Consider the following 15764-nt stretch of genomic DNA (forward strand, 5'->3'; position numbering starts at 1 on the left):
CTAGGCTGTTACAAATTTAGTTTTACTACGGATAAAACGAAGCATCGTTTAGCTCAAAAAATATCAAATTTTGACCATCTGAATTAAAAAGCGAATCATAAAAAGGCGACAAAAAGTTGGTATTCATTCCCGTTGTTATTGATAGGTATAATGAAGGTAAAGGGAAATGAATTGAAATAAGTCATGAACAAAAAAATATTTTTAAGCACACTATCAATGGTGCCAACAGCAGCGCTGTGCCTTGCCACGATCAACGCTTCCAGCCAAAAAAAAGAGATAAAAACTTTGAACAGCGGCGTCAACAGCGAGATTAATTGGGGGGATGTCAAACAGAGTCTTGAAAAATTTCTAAGAAACATAAGAAGGGAACATGCTGAAGAATTAAAACTCAACTTGATGTTTGAAAAAGTTGCTGAAAAAATTGAAGAGATTGTTAATGAATCTATAAAAAATAGCTACTCTCTTGAAATTCTGTTGGACAAACTATCCAAGGAATATCCTGAATTTGCGCAAAAAAAATCTATTCTAGAACTGGGTGTCACGAACACAAAAGAAAACTTCGCATTTTCAGATGTAGGCAATGGCGAGAGAAAATACGTAACGATTCAAAACAGTATCAGCAAATTGAAAAAACTAGTTAATGACTTAAGAATATCAAAAACTACCTTTATAACCGTCTCTGCTGCTGCCGCAATAGCGGCGGCAGGTTTTTTTGCAGCTTCGTTTTGGACCATAGGGTTAACCGCCAAATTGGGTGCAAAGTGCGCGTTCCTTAGCGCCACTTCTGGAGGAGTGGCAGCGGGAATTAATTTTGCCTTGCTGGCGTATGACAAAGAGTTATCAAAATGAGAAAAAGTCGGAAAAGGAATGGTTTCTTCTTATTATCTAGGCCACATATTTTACAAGACACTAAAACCTTTGTTGATCAGTGTAAATATTGCGGCGGGAGCAGCAACTTGGTTTTTTCCGATAGCATCAACAATTATTCCCGTTGCTAGCGCCATTCTATCTTGGATTGAACTATATAAGTAACATGGAAACTTTCCTGTTCTTCCTGTTAATTTATTCTCTGTACATAAGTTGTAACACCTCAATTATTGGAGGGGTGAGCTACAATTACAAAACAAATTTAAAATACATGGCCTTTATCCCGCAAAAAATCTTTAATCTATCAGATTGATGTTTTTTCATAAGCGAAAAAAAAACTAAATATTTTCTCTCAGTATATTTCTGACTGTCTTTCCACCTAATTTTTTCCTTTTTCTTTGTATATTTATGGATTATCGTTTGGGGTAATTACTGATATCTCTTCCTCTTCATTCTCAACTTTTTACTAACTGTGGCAGTCGTGATCTGACAAACATTGAGATATCGATGAGAAATAAAAAGAATTGGTTATTGTAAGTTGAAAGATGCTTTCAAAAAATTAAATTCTCTAAACGAAAGTAAATTCATCGGAAAAAATCTATCAAATGACAATCTGACAATAACGCGGAATGGCAAACCTTGAAGATATCAAAAAGTGATAAGTTTTCAAAACAAAAGGTTTATGAAGAAAATCAAAAAAACTAAAAAAGGCGACAATCGCGAGAACGTTGTACTTGTCTTCAATCTCTACTTGAGAGCTTGATCGTATTTCTTGAGCGCGCTCAATAATTCTCGTTACTCGTTTTATGATGATGGTAAAGAAATAAATTACAAAACATTATGCATGGTGTTTCTAAACAATTTTTTTCACTTATACGAGAAAGCCTAGGCGCAAAAAACATGTCCAAAATTAAAGATCCAGGACATGTTTAGACCAAACTTATTTACCAGACAAAAATTACTGAGCGGAAAAGTAATATACAATTTTGGTACACAGGAGCATAGTTTAATGGTAGAACTGTAGTCTCCAAAACTACTAGTGCGGGTTCGATTCCTGCTGCTCCTGCCAAGCCCAAGTGGTGAAATGGCAAACACGGTAGACTCAAAATCTACTGACTTCCGAGTCTTATGGGTTCGAGTCCCATCTTGGGCACCAGATGTTATTAAACAACAAACGCCGCTGATTATGAAGTACAAAGCGAAATCAAAGATGATTTAGGAAAAGAGTAAAAGAATGTTAGAAAAAGTGGAAATAGAAAAATACGGACCCTTTAAGAAACAAGATATAAGTTTTTCGGATAACCTAGGATTGACCTACATAATTGGATTGAATGATGTTGGTAAAACATGCTTACTTACCGCAATAAATGCTTTAAATGGCCCCCTAAATGAGCACTACTCACGACCAGAAATAAATATTAAAAAAAACCCAGAACAAATGGAAACCACTGCAATTGCCTCCAAAGTTATTATCCAATTTAAAATAAATGAGAGATTCTATGACTACGATATAAAGGAGAACCTGAAAAGAATTCTTGGTGACTTTTTTACTGGTTCAATAAAGATAGAAAGAAACAAAACCAACTTATCAAATGCCAACGATTTCTCAATATTTTTATACAACGATAACTTGAGAACATGACTGGAAAAACACCTGGAAGAAATAAACAAAAGTTTAACTGACAAAAAAATTGAAACTATTAAAATAGATGATTTAAGGGATGCCAAATTCGAAGAAATTTTTACCTCTCTTTTCCGAAAAAAAGTTCAACAATTAGAGAGAAGTAGTGAATTTAAAATAACAATGCCGCTGTTTCGCATGGGAGTAAGTTGAGGCAATACCTCCCAATTTCCCAGGTTGTTGGTAAAAAAGTCATATTTATCAAAAGGTTTTTTGGGTGAAAGCGAAAATAAAATTTTCGAAAAACTTTCTGTACTTGCGCAGTTTAAAGACTATGTATACATGAAATTAAGAAACAGGGTCAAGTATATAGAGGCAAATGAAAATGCGACTTTTTCGCTTATTAAACCAGAATATTTTCTTTACAAGGACGATAAGAAAGGCATCAACGATGATAAGGAATTGTTGAATTATATTCTCCAAGCTTTTCTAAACCAACAAGATCTGGAGTTTTTTTGGCAAGTTTTAAAGTCTGATAATGATATTGATTGAAAGGAAAACCAGTTGATTTGACTTTGCGATGAAGCAACAAAAAAAATGAATGATTTTTATAACACAACCTTTCCTTCTCAGGACAAAAATGTGCAATTCAAATTTAATCTGTATGACGCCAGAATAAAATGGCTAGTCAAAGATGATATTTCACCTTTCGGAAAAATCAATGAAAGAAGCGATGGTTTTAAATGGTTTTTTAAATTGTATGTAGCTTTAAAAAATTGTGAACCCAGCGGAGTGATAGTTATTGATGAACCAGAAAAATTTCTTCATCCCTCGGCTCAGATGAATTTAACAAAAATGCTAAAAGAAATCTCAAAGCAGAAAAAAATCCAAGTAATTTGTGCTACCCATTCTCCATTCATGCTGGATTTTTTGGACGTAACGAACATAAAGATAGTGCAAAAAGATACCGATAAAGGCGAAAGTGTGATTTATAACAGTGTTCAAGCTTATGTAGATGACTCTAATGTTGACAAAATTAAAAGAAGTGATGTATTATCCCCTATCTCAAATGCAATAGGAATTCCTTACTTTGATATCTTGCTCTACAATGACCTACATAAAAAAGTAATATTATTTGTGGAAGGGGCAGCAGATATTCACACTTTGGAATTAGCACTTGAAATTCATTATGGACCTAACAAAGATTGAATTATTTGACCTTTATTCGGCGATAAAAAGTTATTCGCGATTTCAGTAGCTGAAGCTATGAGATTTAAATACAAAATTTTTTACGATAAACAGGAAAGCAATAAGCGCTTTAAAAATGACGGACAAATTGATCAATATTTTACCATTGATCAAATAACGGATAATAAATTCACTAATCCAGAAGACATGCTGTCCGAGGAAACACGCAAAAAATACAAATTAAACGATAAATCCCAACACAAATACGGTTGAACAGCATTGAGAAGAGATGTTACTGTAGAAAGATCTCATGAGTTGAAAGATGAGGAAGTAAAAAACTTAAAAATTTACATTGATGGCGTCAAAAAAGAAATGATGCTTTTTAATTCAATGTAAGAGTGTAATGTAGTTTACTGGTTTTCGCGAAGTAAATTTCGTTGCATCGTCACATTCAATGGTTATCCTTGGTAAATTGATTCATAAAAGTGTGGGAAGTATAATTTTGTTACAAGAACCGGGATTAGTGTTAACTAAATTAGGATTTAACAACTGCTTGCCCTAGGTTTTTCACAAGGAGTAATTTTAATGTCCAAAATCCAGAAATTCCGCAACTGTTGATGAGCTGTTTTTGGCGGCATTATGGTAGTCATTTTCACTTCAATCTCCGTCTGAACTCATTACTTAGGGACAATGTTGACAAACGGTTCAGACTTTATCAAAGATGCGCTCGCTTGAACAGCAGGCGGTTTAGTTTTAATTTACATTGTTTATGTTCTAATTGCTGCTTACCGTTTCAACAAATTGGTAACCAAGGATTCACAACTAACTCAGGTAAGAGACTACCTGTTTTTTAAGCGGCAAAAGTTTGATAATTCCCAAACAAATCCGCAGTTTGACCCCGCTGGTCTTGAGACAATCTGGAAAATTATCCAACGATATGCTTGGGGTTTAGGAATGTTTACCACGATCTTCGGTTCTTTGATGATTACTTCCCAACTAGTTCTAACTAACGACTCAACCGCTTTTATTATCACGCTGTCTTTAACTGTCGGACTAGTTTGACTTCCCTCTTGAATAAGTTGGATAGCGATCTTTTTGACTAAAAACGCAATCTTCTAACTGCGTTTTTGGCACACCTTAGACGAGTAAAAATCTTCCTTTAATCCAGCAATCTACTGATCTAAGTCATGGCAGTTTTCATCTTGATCACTCTCGTTTAACTTGATCGTTTCATAAATTGTCTTCAGCAAAGACACAAGCGTTTTAAAAACATTCTCTTGCCCGCGGTTGTATTCCAGTCAATTATTAGATCTAGCGTGGTGAGTTAATCTGCCCGGCGAACTAAAGTAAACAAAGTGCGGCGGCACGCGTTTCATGTTGCTAACCGCACTCACTAAAACGCCAAACACATCCTTGCGCTGCTTCTTGAAATAGCGCAGCGCCTTATCGACTCGGTAAGATTCGCCGGTAATGCTAACTAGCACGACTAAATCATCAATCTCGACTTGACCCAGTCAATCATGCAATTTCTCTTTTTCTTCTTTAAAGATTTGGTGCTTAATTTTGGCTTCACTTAAACGCGACGCCATTCAAAGTGCCAGACTATGCGAGCGGCGCGAGCTAAGCACGAAAACGCTCCGGTAAGATTGCTGACTGACACGAGCCATTTTGCTGTCAATCGTTTTGCGACCACCCGCGCTGGGGTTAGGATAACTCTTGTCGCGGTTAAACTTGCTCACGCAGTGGCGGGAGGACTCAAGGGAAAAATCACGGAACGATTTGTAACCGATTTTTTGGACGTACCGCGAACAAGTTGAAACGGGCACTTCCAAAAAACTAGCCAGTTGCTTAATCGTCGCAAAGCGACCGCAAGCTTTGTTAGTCACTAACTTAGCGGAAATCAGCGCGTCTAACCGAGTTCCGTCTGACAAAAGACGACGAATCTTTTGGTGGCAAGAATTTTCAAAACCGGTTCTTTTGGACACTTTAAAAAAATGTTAGTGTACCGCGGAGCGCTTAAACCCCAAGAACTTGTATGGCCAAGTCGGTTTTTGGGGTGCTAACCAGCGATTTGGCCGTTTTGAAACGGTTTAAAACGCCTCTAAAGTTTAAAACCGGTGTTGAGCCCATTAACCGGGCAGGCAACTTACCGAGTAAACACAGTCAAAAAAAATCAACTTGTTAGACAAGTAGACTACAATAAAAATGAATCTGAAAACTTGTCTTGAGGAGTGATTTGCCTAAAAAACCGACCGTCTACTTCGTCCGACACACCCACTGGAACCGCGAGTGGTATTTCACCAGCGATGACAGCCGGACTCTGCTCTACTACCACCTCAAGTACCTGATCGAAAACTTAGAAAAAAGCAGTCGTGATACTTTCACTTTTGACGGTCAAAGCGTGATCGTGGATGACTTTCTCCGCTTTGCTCCCGACTGGCGTGCGCGACTTAAGAAAGTCGTGAAAAGTCGTAAACTGCTGATCGGGCCCTTCTACACCCAAATGGACAATTACCAAGCGCGGGGCGAGGCTTTGGTACGCAACTTAGAAATCGGAATCGATCTCGCCCAGCAGATGGGTCACGCCATGAAAGTCGGTTACTTGCCCGATGTCTTCTGCCACTCGCAGCAAACTAGTCAAATTTTGCGTATGAACGGGATTGACAACTTTTTATTTTCGCGCGGAATTAACCCCTCGCTGATTAGCAACAACATTTACTTTTGACTCCAAAGTCCCGACGGCAGCAAAGTTTTTAGCACTTGACTAACCGACTACGCCAGTCATCCTAACACGCTCGGCGCCAACTTAAACGAATGGGTGGCCTACCTAGTGGAAGAGCATCCCCAACCAGGTCAATTTCACCCCTCAATCAAGTCGTACCTAAAAAGAAACCAGGAACTACCGATCATGGTGCCCGTCGGAGCCGACCAGCATCCCTACCAGCCCGAAGTCAGACAGCTCGTTAGTCGCCTAAAAAGTCAGTACCAAGAATGAAATTTGGAACTGGGCGACTTTGAAAGCGCACTCGCTAAAATTAAGCACGTTCTTAAACGTCAAAACACGTTGCTACCGACGGTTGACACGCCGCTCAAAGAAGGGGTGACTAAACCGGTTCACCGGGCCGTCGCCTCAACCCGGATCGACCTTAAACAGCTTTACTACGAACTAGAGTCGCTTCTGATCGACATGATTGAACCGATGAGCGTGATGTGTCAAATCGAGAAGATTGACGTGCCGTGGGCGATGATCGAACTAATTTGGAAACAGTACCTCAAGTCGGCCGCTTACCACTCTTACGCGGGCGTTAGCATTGACAGCGTCAGTCAGAAAAACCGCCAGCGTCTCACGAGCGCGATTCGTCTCGGGCGCAACGTCTTGGCGATGCTCTCGCGTATTTTCGCCCAACGCTTTATCCGCGAGGAGATTGACGCCTACCAAAAACTAATCCTTTTTAACTACGATCTGAAAATTTACGAAGGTCCTTACGAAATTAAAATTAACGTCAAAGATAACCGTCAAATTGGCCAGTTTAGTTTTTGGGACCAAGACACGCCCCTTAAGTTCAGCATCATCAAAACTTACCCCGACCTCTCCTACTTAATCTTGCTCCACGAAGTGCGCATCCCGGCCTTTAACTACAAACTGATCGGCGTCAAGTACCACGAAAAACCACGCGCTTTACCGCCGCTCGAAAACTTTGTGCGCAACGATTACTTGGAAGTCAAAGTCGGCCGACGCGGGTTAACCCTGACTAAGGGCAACAAGACTTGGACCAACTTTTGGCAAATTTGCGCCTACCCTTCGGCGGGCGACACTTTTACCCATGCACCGCTCAAAGAAGTTGACCGCGCCTACTTCTTTGACGAATTTAAAGTTTTAGCGAGCGATGCCCATCACCAGTCGCTACGAGTGCTCGCCAGCGGTTTTGTTCCGAGCGGAATCGAGAACTGGACGGCCGGTAAAGAAGCGCAACGGCAAAACGTGGAAATTAACATCGTTTTGATCGAAGAAAGAGTCTTTTTTCAAGTCAACTTAACTAACGCTTTGCAAGACACACGCCTAGTTGTCTTAGTTGACGCTAACAGCGGGGAAGACCGCTGGTGGCACGACCAAGTTTTTGGACTCGAAGAAAACCAAATTAATCCGGCTGGACTTGACACGCTCGAGAAACCCGACTCGTTTGGCTACCGCCGACCTGAATACCTCGGTAACCAAAGCGTTCACCACCACTTTGTAGCTAACTACCAAAACACCGCCACTATCTTCACCCAGGGAACGCGCGAGCACGAGTTGCTAGTCTGGGAAGGTAAACACTACTTTGCTTTTACGCTGCTGCGCAGTTTTAGCAAAATTAGCGCCAAGAAACTGGCGTGACGAACCGGACCGAGTCCGATGGTGGAAAGTCCCAGCGCCGACTGTCAGCTGAGTCAAAGCAAACTCCACTACTCTTTCATCGTCGACTACAACTACCGGACAATCGCCCAGCAGTTTCAAAACGCCAAGCACCTTTTTTACAAAAACTATTACCTACCTAACCCAAGTCAGTGGGCCCAGCCGCTTTTCCACTGGAAGTCTAACTTAGCCCACTACGACCGCGGTCAGCGCGAAGACCCTTACACTTGGCAAATACCGGCTCTGATTGAAAACGAGAATTTGATCGTCAGCGCCTTTTACCGTAATCCGCGCCAACAAATCATCTTGCGAATTTTAAACGTGGGTCCCAGTTTCACTTTTACCGACACCAGTCTCCGTTGCTCGCGCACGCTGAGCAACTTCCGCCACCAAAAACTGTTTTGACCCCAGTGGGGACTAGTCAACTTTCTAATTTAACTGCTCATGAGCGAAAACTTGTCCACAAGTTAACGCTTGCGTTATAATTAAATTGAAAAGAAAAGCGGTTGGTACAGTGCGTTTAAAAAAGGCATTTTGAATGCTTGGCGCCGTCACGTCGCTCGGCGGTGGCACGTTTGCTTGCGCCAGTTGTTGACCTCAAAAGAACTCTTCGCTCGAAGAAGTTCAGTCCGAAATTGACCAAATTGATCAGTTAGAAACGGTTCACACCGACAAAATTCCTTCGGAAACATTCCAAAAAAACCAGCAAGTGAGCGCCGAAGAACTCGGCATCACTTTGCCCCAGTCGCTGGATAAATTTAGCGTCACGTTAACAGTCGAGGACTTTGATGACCACACCGGTCAAGTTGATGTTGGTCTCAAACTTAATCACGAAAATCGCAACCTAATTGGTAAGTTTAGAGTCGTCAATTTTGCCAAAAAAACCGATCAGGACCGCCAAATCGTGGAAGAGTGGTCCAACTACATGATTAGCGCCAACAAAACGCTGCACGAGCAAAAACTGCCCAGCGAAAGTTGTCAAATCGGACCCTCGGACTTTGAAACAATTGGCCTTGATAAATACGACTTGTCACACGGCTGGGAAATTGATCTTAACGTCCTAGAAGTTGATGACCACGAAGGCTATGTTTTGGTTGAAGCAACGCTCAGCAAAAACGGCGAACCTAAACACAAGCAAAAGTATAAAATCGCGGGTTTTCGCAACCACAACTTCCAAAACAAACTGATCGTGGAGGAAATTAAATCGCTGCTGGTTGACCAGCAGACTAAACCTTCTAACCGAAGCCGCTTGCCTTCTGAAATCGACTTGACTGAGCAAAGTACCTACTGGGAAAATATCGGCGGTAAACCTTGGGACTTAGAGAAAATTAACGGCGTAGATCTGCAGTACGAAACGCTCGAAAAAAACGATGAAACCGGATCAATCACCACCCGGGTCAGCATCAAACGCGGGCGAATTAGCGACCTGAAAGTCATCAGAGTCCACGGTTTTCTGTCTAAAAACGCCTACCGCCAAAGCGTGATTGACAAGTTTTTTGCCGCAGTTCTCAAACTGCGAGCCGATCACGCCGGTCAAAAAGCCAGCGATCTGCTCAAGCAAGGTCAAACCGACCTCAGAAAAATTCGCATTTCTTGACCACCTTTACCCGACAAATGACGTTTTGAAGCAACGGTGGCCAAAATTAACGATTCAAAAGGTAGCGCGACTTTCTTAGTCAGCATTTTCCACGAAGACACTAACTTAGAGGGGCGCAGCGTTGAGATCGGCGGTTTTCTTGATGAAGTCAACTTTGAAAATAAACAACTTGGCCAACTGCTTGATGCTCTAAGCGACCAAAAAGTTCACCCCGATTGAGCTGATCAGTTACCAAGTCAGTGGCGTGAAAAGCCGATTTGGCCGCTTGATTATCAAAAACTAAAGTTATTTTTTGACCCGCTAACTAACTTTGACTGGTCAAAACTTTCCGGTCAAGCGAGCGCAGTTAGTCACGACGACCAAAAGGGCACAATCACGGTTAAAATTGACTTCAAGTACGGTGATTCCCAGGCTAGCAAAACGATTGAACTTTCCGGTCTAAAAACTTTGGAGCAGTTTGACCATGAAATCGCCAACGAGTTTCTCCGTAAAATTCAAACTTCCCAAACCAGCAAAATTGACACGCTTGTTCGCGACATCATCAAAAATAAGCCGCTCGGTCCCGAAGTGCTCGGGGTCCAGTGACCAGAGTTGCCCGAGCACCTAAAACTGACGATCATCGTTGACTACTACGATGAAGACCAAGGGTTAATTGATCTTTCCTTAGAAATCCGCCGACCGAATAACCAAGTGGTTGCCCAAGGCAAGTCGCGCCTAAGCGGATTTAAAACGTTGATAGTCCAAGACCAGGTTGACGTTAACAAAGTGATCGCCCTTTTCCAAGACCAGACCACCGAAGAAGCCAACCGCACCAAACAAGTCAGCGAAATTTTTAAACAAGGTCAAATCGTTTCGACCCGAGCGCTCGGCATTAAATCGCTCAGCAGCGAGCAGTTAAACGGGGTCGAGGTTACGCTCCGCGTCGTCGCCATTAACGATCCGGACGGAGAAGTTAGCGTCGAAGTAGTCGGCAAAAAACGCAAAGCCGATGGTCGTAGCACCTTCGTTGTGCGCGGTTTTGAGACCGAGGATGCCCGCGATCAAAAAGCAATCGCTCAATTTTTGAAAGATTGGGAAAACGTTAAAACTACCACCACAAACGTTTTACCCAAACTGGTGGCCGCGATTTTCAAAGGCGACATCAGCAAACTCGGCGTAGTGAGTCCGCCCCAGCTAACTGGTCGACTTGAAACCCACTACGAGATTGATAATTTTGACGATCAAAACGGGGTTATTAACTTGCGGGTGACGATCTCAAAACTAGGTAAAGAACTTAAAACCGCCAATGTGAAGGTCAGCGGTTACCGCACTTTAGCCGAACAAAACGTGATCGATGTCGGCGGCATTATCAACGGTCTAGCCGAACTAACGGCTGGCGAACGTCTAACTGAAAAAAGGCCGAGTCAAATTTTCAAAGTAGGTCAAGAAGTTGACTGGGAAGACTTTTATATCCCCTGACCGCGCGACGTGGACCGTGCCGGAGCCAAGGTCAAAGTTAAAATTTTAGATATTGATGACGAGCACGGTCAAGTTAAAGTTGAGATTAGCGTCAACAAAGGCGAGGCCAATAAAACGCGCGAAACGATCGTGACTGGTTTTGACACCAACGAGCGTTACCGTCAGCGCGAGGGCAAAAGAATCGCTGATTTACTAAACGATCTCAAAGTTCCAACCAGCGACAAGTTGCCGAGCCAAATTTACAAACTCGGACCGATCTCCTTGGCAGAAATCAAATTTTTCCTACCGATCTTACCGTTTGGATGAAAAATTGACCTAGAAGTGGTACAAACTCGTGATCCCGGCGGGCAGGTTGACTTTGAAGCGACTTTGCGTTGGCGCGACTTTCCGCCGCTTAAACACCGTTTTACCGTCAGCGGCTTTAAAAAACTGGCCACCAAAGACCAGGAAGACGTCGAAAAAATCGTGGCTTTGATCCAGGATCAAACTGCCGACGCTTCTTTTAGTCAAAGTCAACTTAGTCAAATTACCAAAGTTGACCAGATCGTTACCCCGGCTGAACTTGGCTTTAAAGGTCCCAGTTCCGAGCAAATTGGTGGCGTTAACGTCACTTACCGCGTGGTCGCAATTGACGACGAAAAGGGCGAACTGACGCTGGAGGCCACGGTTGAAAAAGGCGAGTCAAGGGAAAAACGAACTTTCAAAGTCAGCGGTTACCAAACTGAGGACGAGCGCGATCAAATCGCGGTTAACCAGTTTTTGCAAGCTTGGCAAAACGTTAAAACAACTTTGGTCAACTACCTACCTCGCAGCGCCGTTGCGCTTTTTGAAGATAATTTAGTTGACCTTGGCGTGGAAGACCAGCCCCGACTGCCCGAACACTTTTCAGTCAAGTATTCAATTAAAACTTTTGATAACGACCAGGGCAGCATCACTTTAGACGCCGAGATTAGCAAAAAAGGTCAACCGTTTAAAAAAGTCATTCTCCAAATCAAAGGTTTCCGCACCACGGCGGTTCAAAACCAAATCGACGTTGACAAGATTTTGGAACTACTTAAAGAAATCAAAGTGGGAGATAAGTTTGACCAAAAAAGACCGAGTCAATCTTTTCAAGTCGGCCAAAAAATCACTCTTGAAGAGATTGACTTCCCGTGGCCAAAAACGATTGACCGACGCGGAACCGAAATCGAAATTGAGATTCTCACCCTTGACGATGAAAATGGGGAAGCAAAAGTTAAGATTACCGTTACTAAGGGTCAAATTACCAACGACCGGGAAACAATTTTGAGCGGCTTTGACAACAACGGCGACTACCAAGCCCGCGTAGCGCAATCAATTTGAAAGCAACTTGAAGACCTGACGACCAGCAACCAAGACCAGACCCCAAGCTCGAGGTTTAAATTGGGTCAAGTCGAGGAAGAAAGGCTTGGTTTCAAAAGACCCGCTTTGCCGCCTGAGTGGCAGATCACTTGGGAAGTGGTTGAGCTAGATGATGCGGGCGGAGAAGTCCATTTTGAGGCCGCTTTAAAATGACGCGAACACCCAGTTTTAAAACACCGCTTTGTGGTCAGAGGTTACAAAAAGCAAGCTCAGCAAGATCAAGAAGACGTGGAAATGATCGCCAAGTTGGTGCAAGACCAAACCGCGAGTTTGACCTTCCGCAACACTCAACTTAGCAAAGTGACTAAGGTCGGCGATTTAACCACGCCTTCTGAGCTTGGTTTTGAAAGTTTGGATCCCGAAAAAGTCGGTCGCGCTAAATTAACTTACCAAGTGGTTGAGATTGACGATTCTAACGGTCAAGTGCGAATTGAAGTCAAAATCGAAAAAGGTCAAGCGATTGCTTCGGCCCAGTTTAACGTATCAGGCTACCAAACCGATCATGACCGCGATCAGTTGGCGATCAAAGAATTTTTATCCGAGTGGGAAGACGTGACAACTAGCCGAGTTAATCAAATGCCGAGCGCCGTCAGCAAACTTTTTGGCGAAGACTTAGCAGCGCTCGGAGTCGATCATCCGCCCCTTTTACCCGCCGGATTTGAACCGAAGTACAAAGTGAAAACTTTTGACGATGAAATGGGAACGATCACTTTGGACGTTGAAATATTTAAAAACGGCAAATTGCTTGAGACTGTCAACGTTCAAATTAGCGGCTTCCGCACTCAAGCCGAGCAAAACCAAATCGATGTTAGCGCCGTTTTAGACGCCCTTAAAACGATCAAAATTGGTTCTAGTCTGAGCGAAAAAAGAGCCGGAGAACTTTTCAAACTTCACCAGATTATCACCCTCAGCGACTTAGATGCTAAGTTACCAGCCGCGATTGATCCGCGCGGTCTTGAAATTGACCTAGAAATTCTTGACATTGACGACGAAAAGGGCGCTATCAAAGTTAAAGTTAACGTTAGCAAAGGTCAAACTAAAAATTTTCGCGAGACAACTATCGGCGGATTCGAAACTAACTTGGACTACCAGGAGCGAATTGTCAGAAAAATTCGGCCACTGCTCGGTGAACGCAAGACGATTTTTGACAAAGATTTAGCCAGCAAGCTTTTTAAAACTGGCCCCGTCGCAGCAAGTCAGCTTTTGATGCTGATGCCGATTGTTCCGCTTGGTTGAAACCTTAGCCTTGAGATTACCAGCATCGATGATAAAACCGGCACGATGGAAATTGAAGCTTCGCTGCGCTGACTGAGCCGCCCAAGTTTTAAACACAAGTTTAATTTGACCGGTTTTAAAACGCGCCACCAACAAGACCAAGACGACGTCCAAGTCGTGTTTAAAGAACTTAAAGACTTCAAAGTGAGCGGTGAGTTTGCCAAACTGCGGCCAACTGACCTAGGCCAAGTGGGCGAGGCGATTAAACGCCAAGACCTTGGTTTGCCGACGGTGCCAAGCGCACAGGAACTCAACGTCAGTTTGCGCTACCAAATAGTCAAGCACAACAACGAAGATGGTGAACTAACTTTGGTAGTGATCGTGAGCAAAGGCGATGCTAAACTGGAAAAACCGCTCGTGGTCAGCGGTCTCAAAACCAACCTAGCCCACGAAAAAGAAATTGTTGCCAAACTGGTTGAGCAAATTAAAAAGACCGAGTCTAGTTTGCGCAACGACGTTTTGCCTTCTTCGTTTGATAAGGATCAAACTTACACCGCCGCAGAAATCGGACTCAAGATGCCCAAACTACCGACTGACTGAACAGCCGAATTCTCGCCGATTGAATCTTTTGATGACGAAGGCATTCTGAAGCTGAAAATGGTTTTAAAACGCAAAGGGAAAGCGATTGAGGAACACGAGATTACCCTTAAGGGGTACCAAGACACTTACCACCACGATTTGGAAATCGTGGAAAGACTTGCTCGTGAGCACGTGATTGACGCCAAAACCAAACACACCAAGAAATACCCGCGCGATCTCTTCACGAGGGGCGATGCGGTTGGCGAAGATAAACTGGGTCTGAAGATTCTCACCAAAGAGGACCTTGACGGCGCCAAAGTTGATTACGAAATTGTTTTGGTAGATAACTTTGGCGGACTAGTTAAAGTGAAAACCAAAATTACCAAAGGTAAAGCGAGCAAAGAAAAACAAATCACGGTCGGCGGTTTTGAAGCTCTCAACGATAAAACCGCCGCCGCCGTCCGAACTTGACTACTTGATTACATCCAAAAGCAAAACACCAATCGAACTGAAAGTCTGCCAACCGACCTAGGCGTTTATAACGATGTGATCACTTTGGAAGACTTAGGATTGCCCGAACTTTACGTACCCGATAACTGGCAAATTGATCTAAAAATTTACGCCACTGATGACATTATTGGGACGGTGCGAGTTACTTTCTTAGTTAATAAAAACGGCGCTGGCTTTATCGTTGGCACAATCGCTACTAACCGCGGTTACTTAACAGCCCTCAAAGCGGTCGAAGCGGCCCTGAACCAGTTTCCCGAAGAGATCGAAACTTCAATTAAAGATATGATAGCTTACGACTACCACATCAAGTTCCGTCGCTTTGAAAATCTGGCCCAGGCTGGGATTGATTTGGAAATTAAGCACCACCCGAAAATCAAAATGACTTACGAAGTTCTCTACCCGAATAACCCGCGCGGAACCGCCATTTTACGTGTCCACGCCACCCATCCTCTGCTCTACCGGATCAAAAATCTGACCATTACCGGAATGCTGATCAAGTAGCCTAATTTTCCCAATCCGACTCGGAAAAAGTGCTTTGCTCAAGTTTTTGGCGGTTGGTTTGGCCGACCTGGGAAATGTACTGGCCGAGTAAATCAAATAGTTTCAGCAGTAGTTTACGCTCGGCCTTTTCGCTTTGGTTAGTTAACGCTTGGAAGTTGGCTTTAATGGTTTGGTTAAAGATACCTAAAAGCCACAGGTAAGCGTGGAAAACCATTTGACTGGCGTAACGACTTAACTGGAGGTAAGTCGTCTGACTGGCGTAGGTGGCGAACATAAACGAAGAGGCGTGGTTGGGAAAGTTAGACTGCAGGTAAATGTGTTTTAAGTATTTGTCATCGCGGATACCGTTTTGAATAATCAGTTTAATTTTGCGGTCTTCCCGGTCGAGATTTTTAATTTTCTGCATCCATCCGTAGGGACTGCGAACTTGTTTACGGGAAAAAAATTGCCGGCCT

The 15764-nt window shown here is 43.0% G+C and overlaps 1 protein-coding gene and 2 non-coding genes across 3 annotated transcripts; all 3 read left to right on the forward strand.

Annotated features, from left to right (window-relative positions):
• The first annotated feature begins 1862 nt into the window (after nt 1-1862).
• On the forward strand, nt 1863-1933 carry Trnaw-cca. The gene has a single exon. It is a non-coding gene; the product is annotated as a tRNA-Trp (tRNA).
• Nucleotides 1934-1937: 4 nt separating this feature from the next.
• Nucleotides 1938-2020, forward strand: Trnal-caa. Its single transcript has one exon. It is a non-coding gene; the product is annotated as a tRNA-Leu (tRNA).
• A 4843-nt stretch (nt 2021-6863) lies between these two features.
• Nucleotides 6864-8051, forward strand: LOC111627158 (mannosylglycerate hydrolase-like). Its single transcript, XM_023370726.1, has one exon. It carries the CDS (start codon nt 6864-6866, stop codon nt 8049-8051), a length of 1188 nt encoding a protein of 395 aa, XP_023226494.1.
• Nucleotides 8052-15764: the final 7713 nt, after the last annotated feature.

Source organism: Centruroides sculpturatus, unplaced genomic scaffold (assembly GCF_000671375.1).
Source record: "Centruroides sculpturatus isolate CEXI.00-Female unplaced genomic scaffold, Cexi_2.0 scaffold597, whole genome shotgun sequence".
In the NCBI taxonomy this organism is placed as follows: Eukaryota; Metazoa; Arthropoda; class Arachnida; order Scorpiones; family Buthidae; genus Centruroides; species Centruroides sculpturatus.

Bases quoted from the DNA above. Each gene is read 5' to 3' on its own strand.
- LOC111627158 (XM_023370726.1), top strand. From the start codon at position 6,864: ATGATTGAACCGATGAGCGTGATGTGTCAAATCGAGAAGATTGACGTG.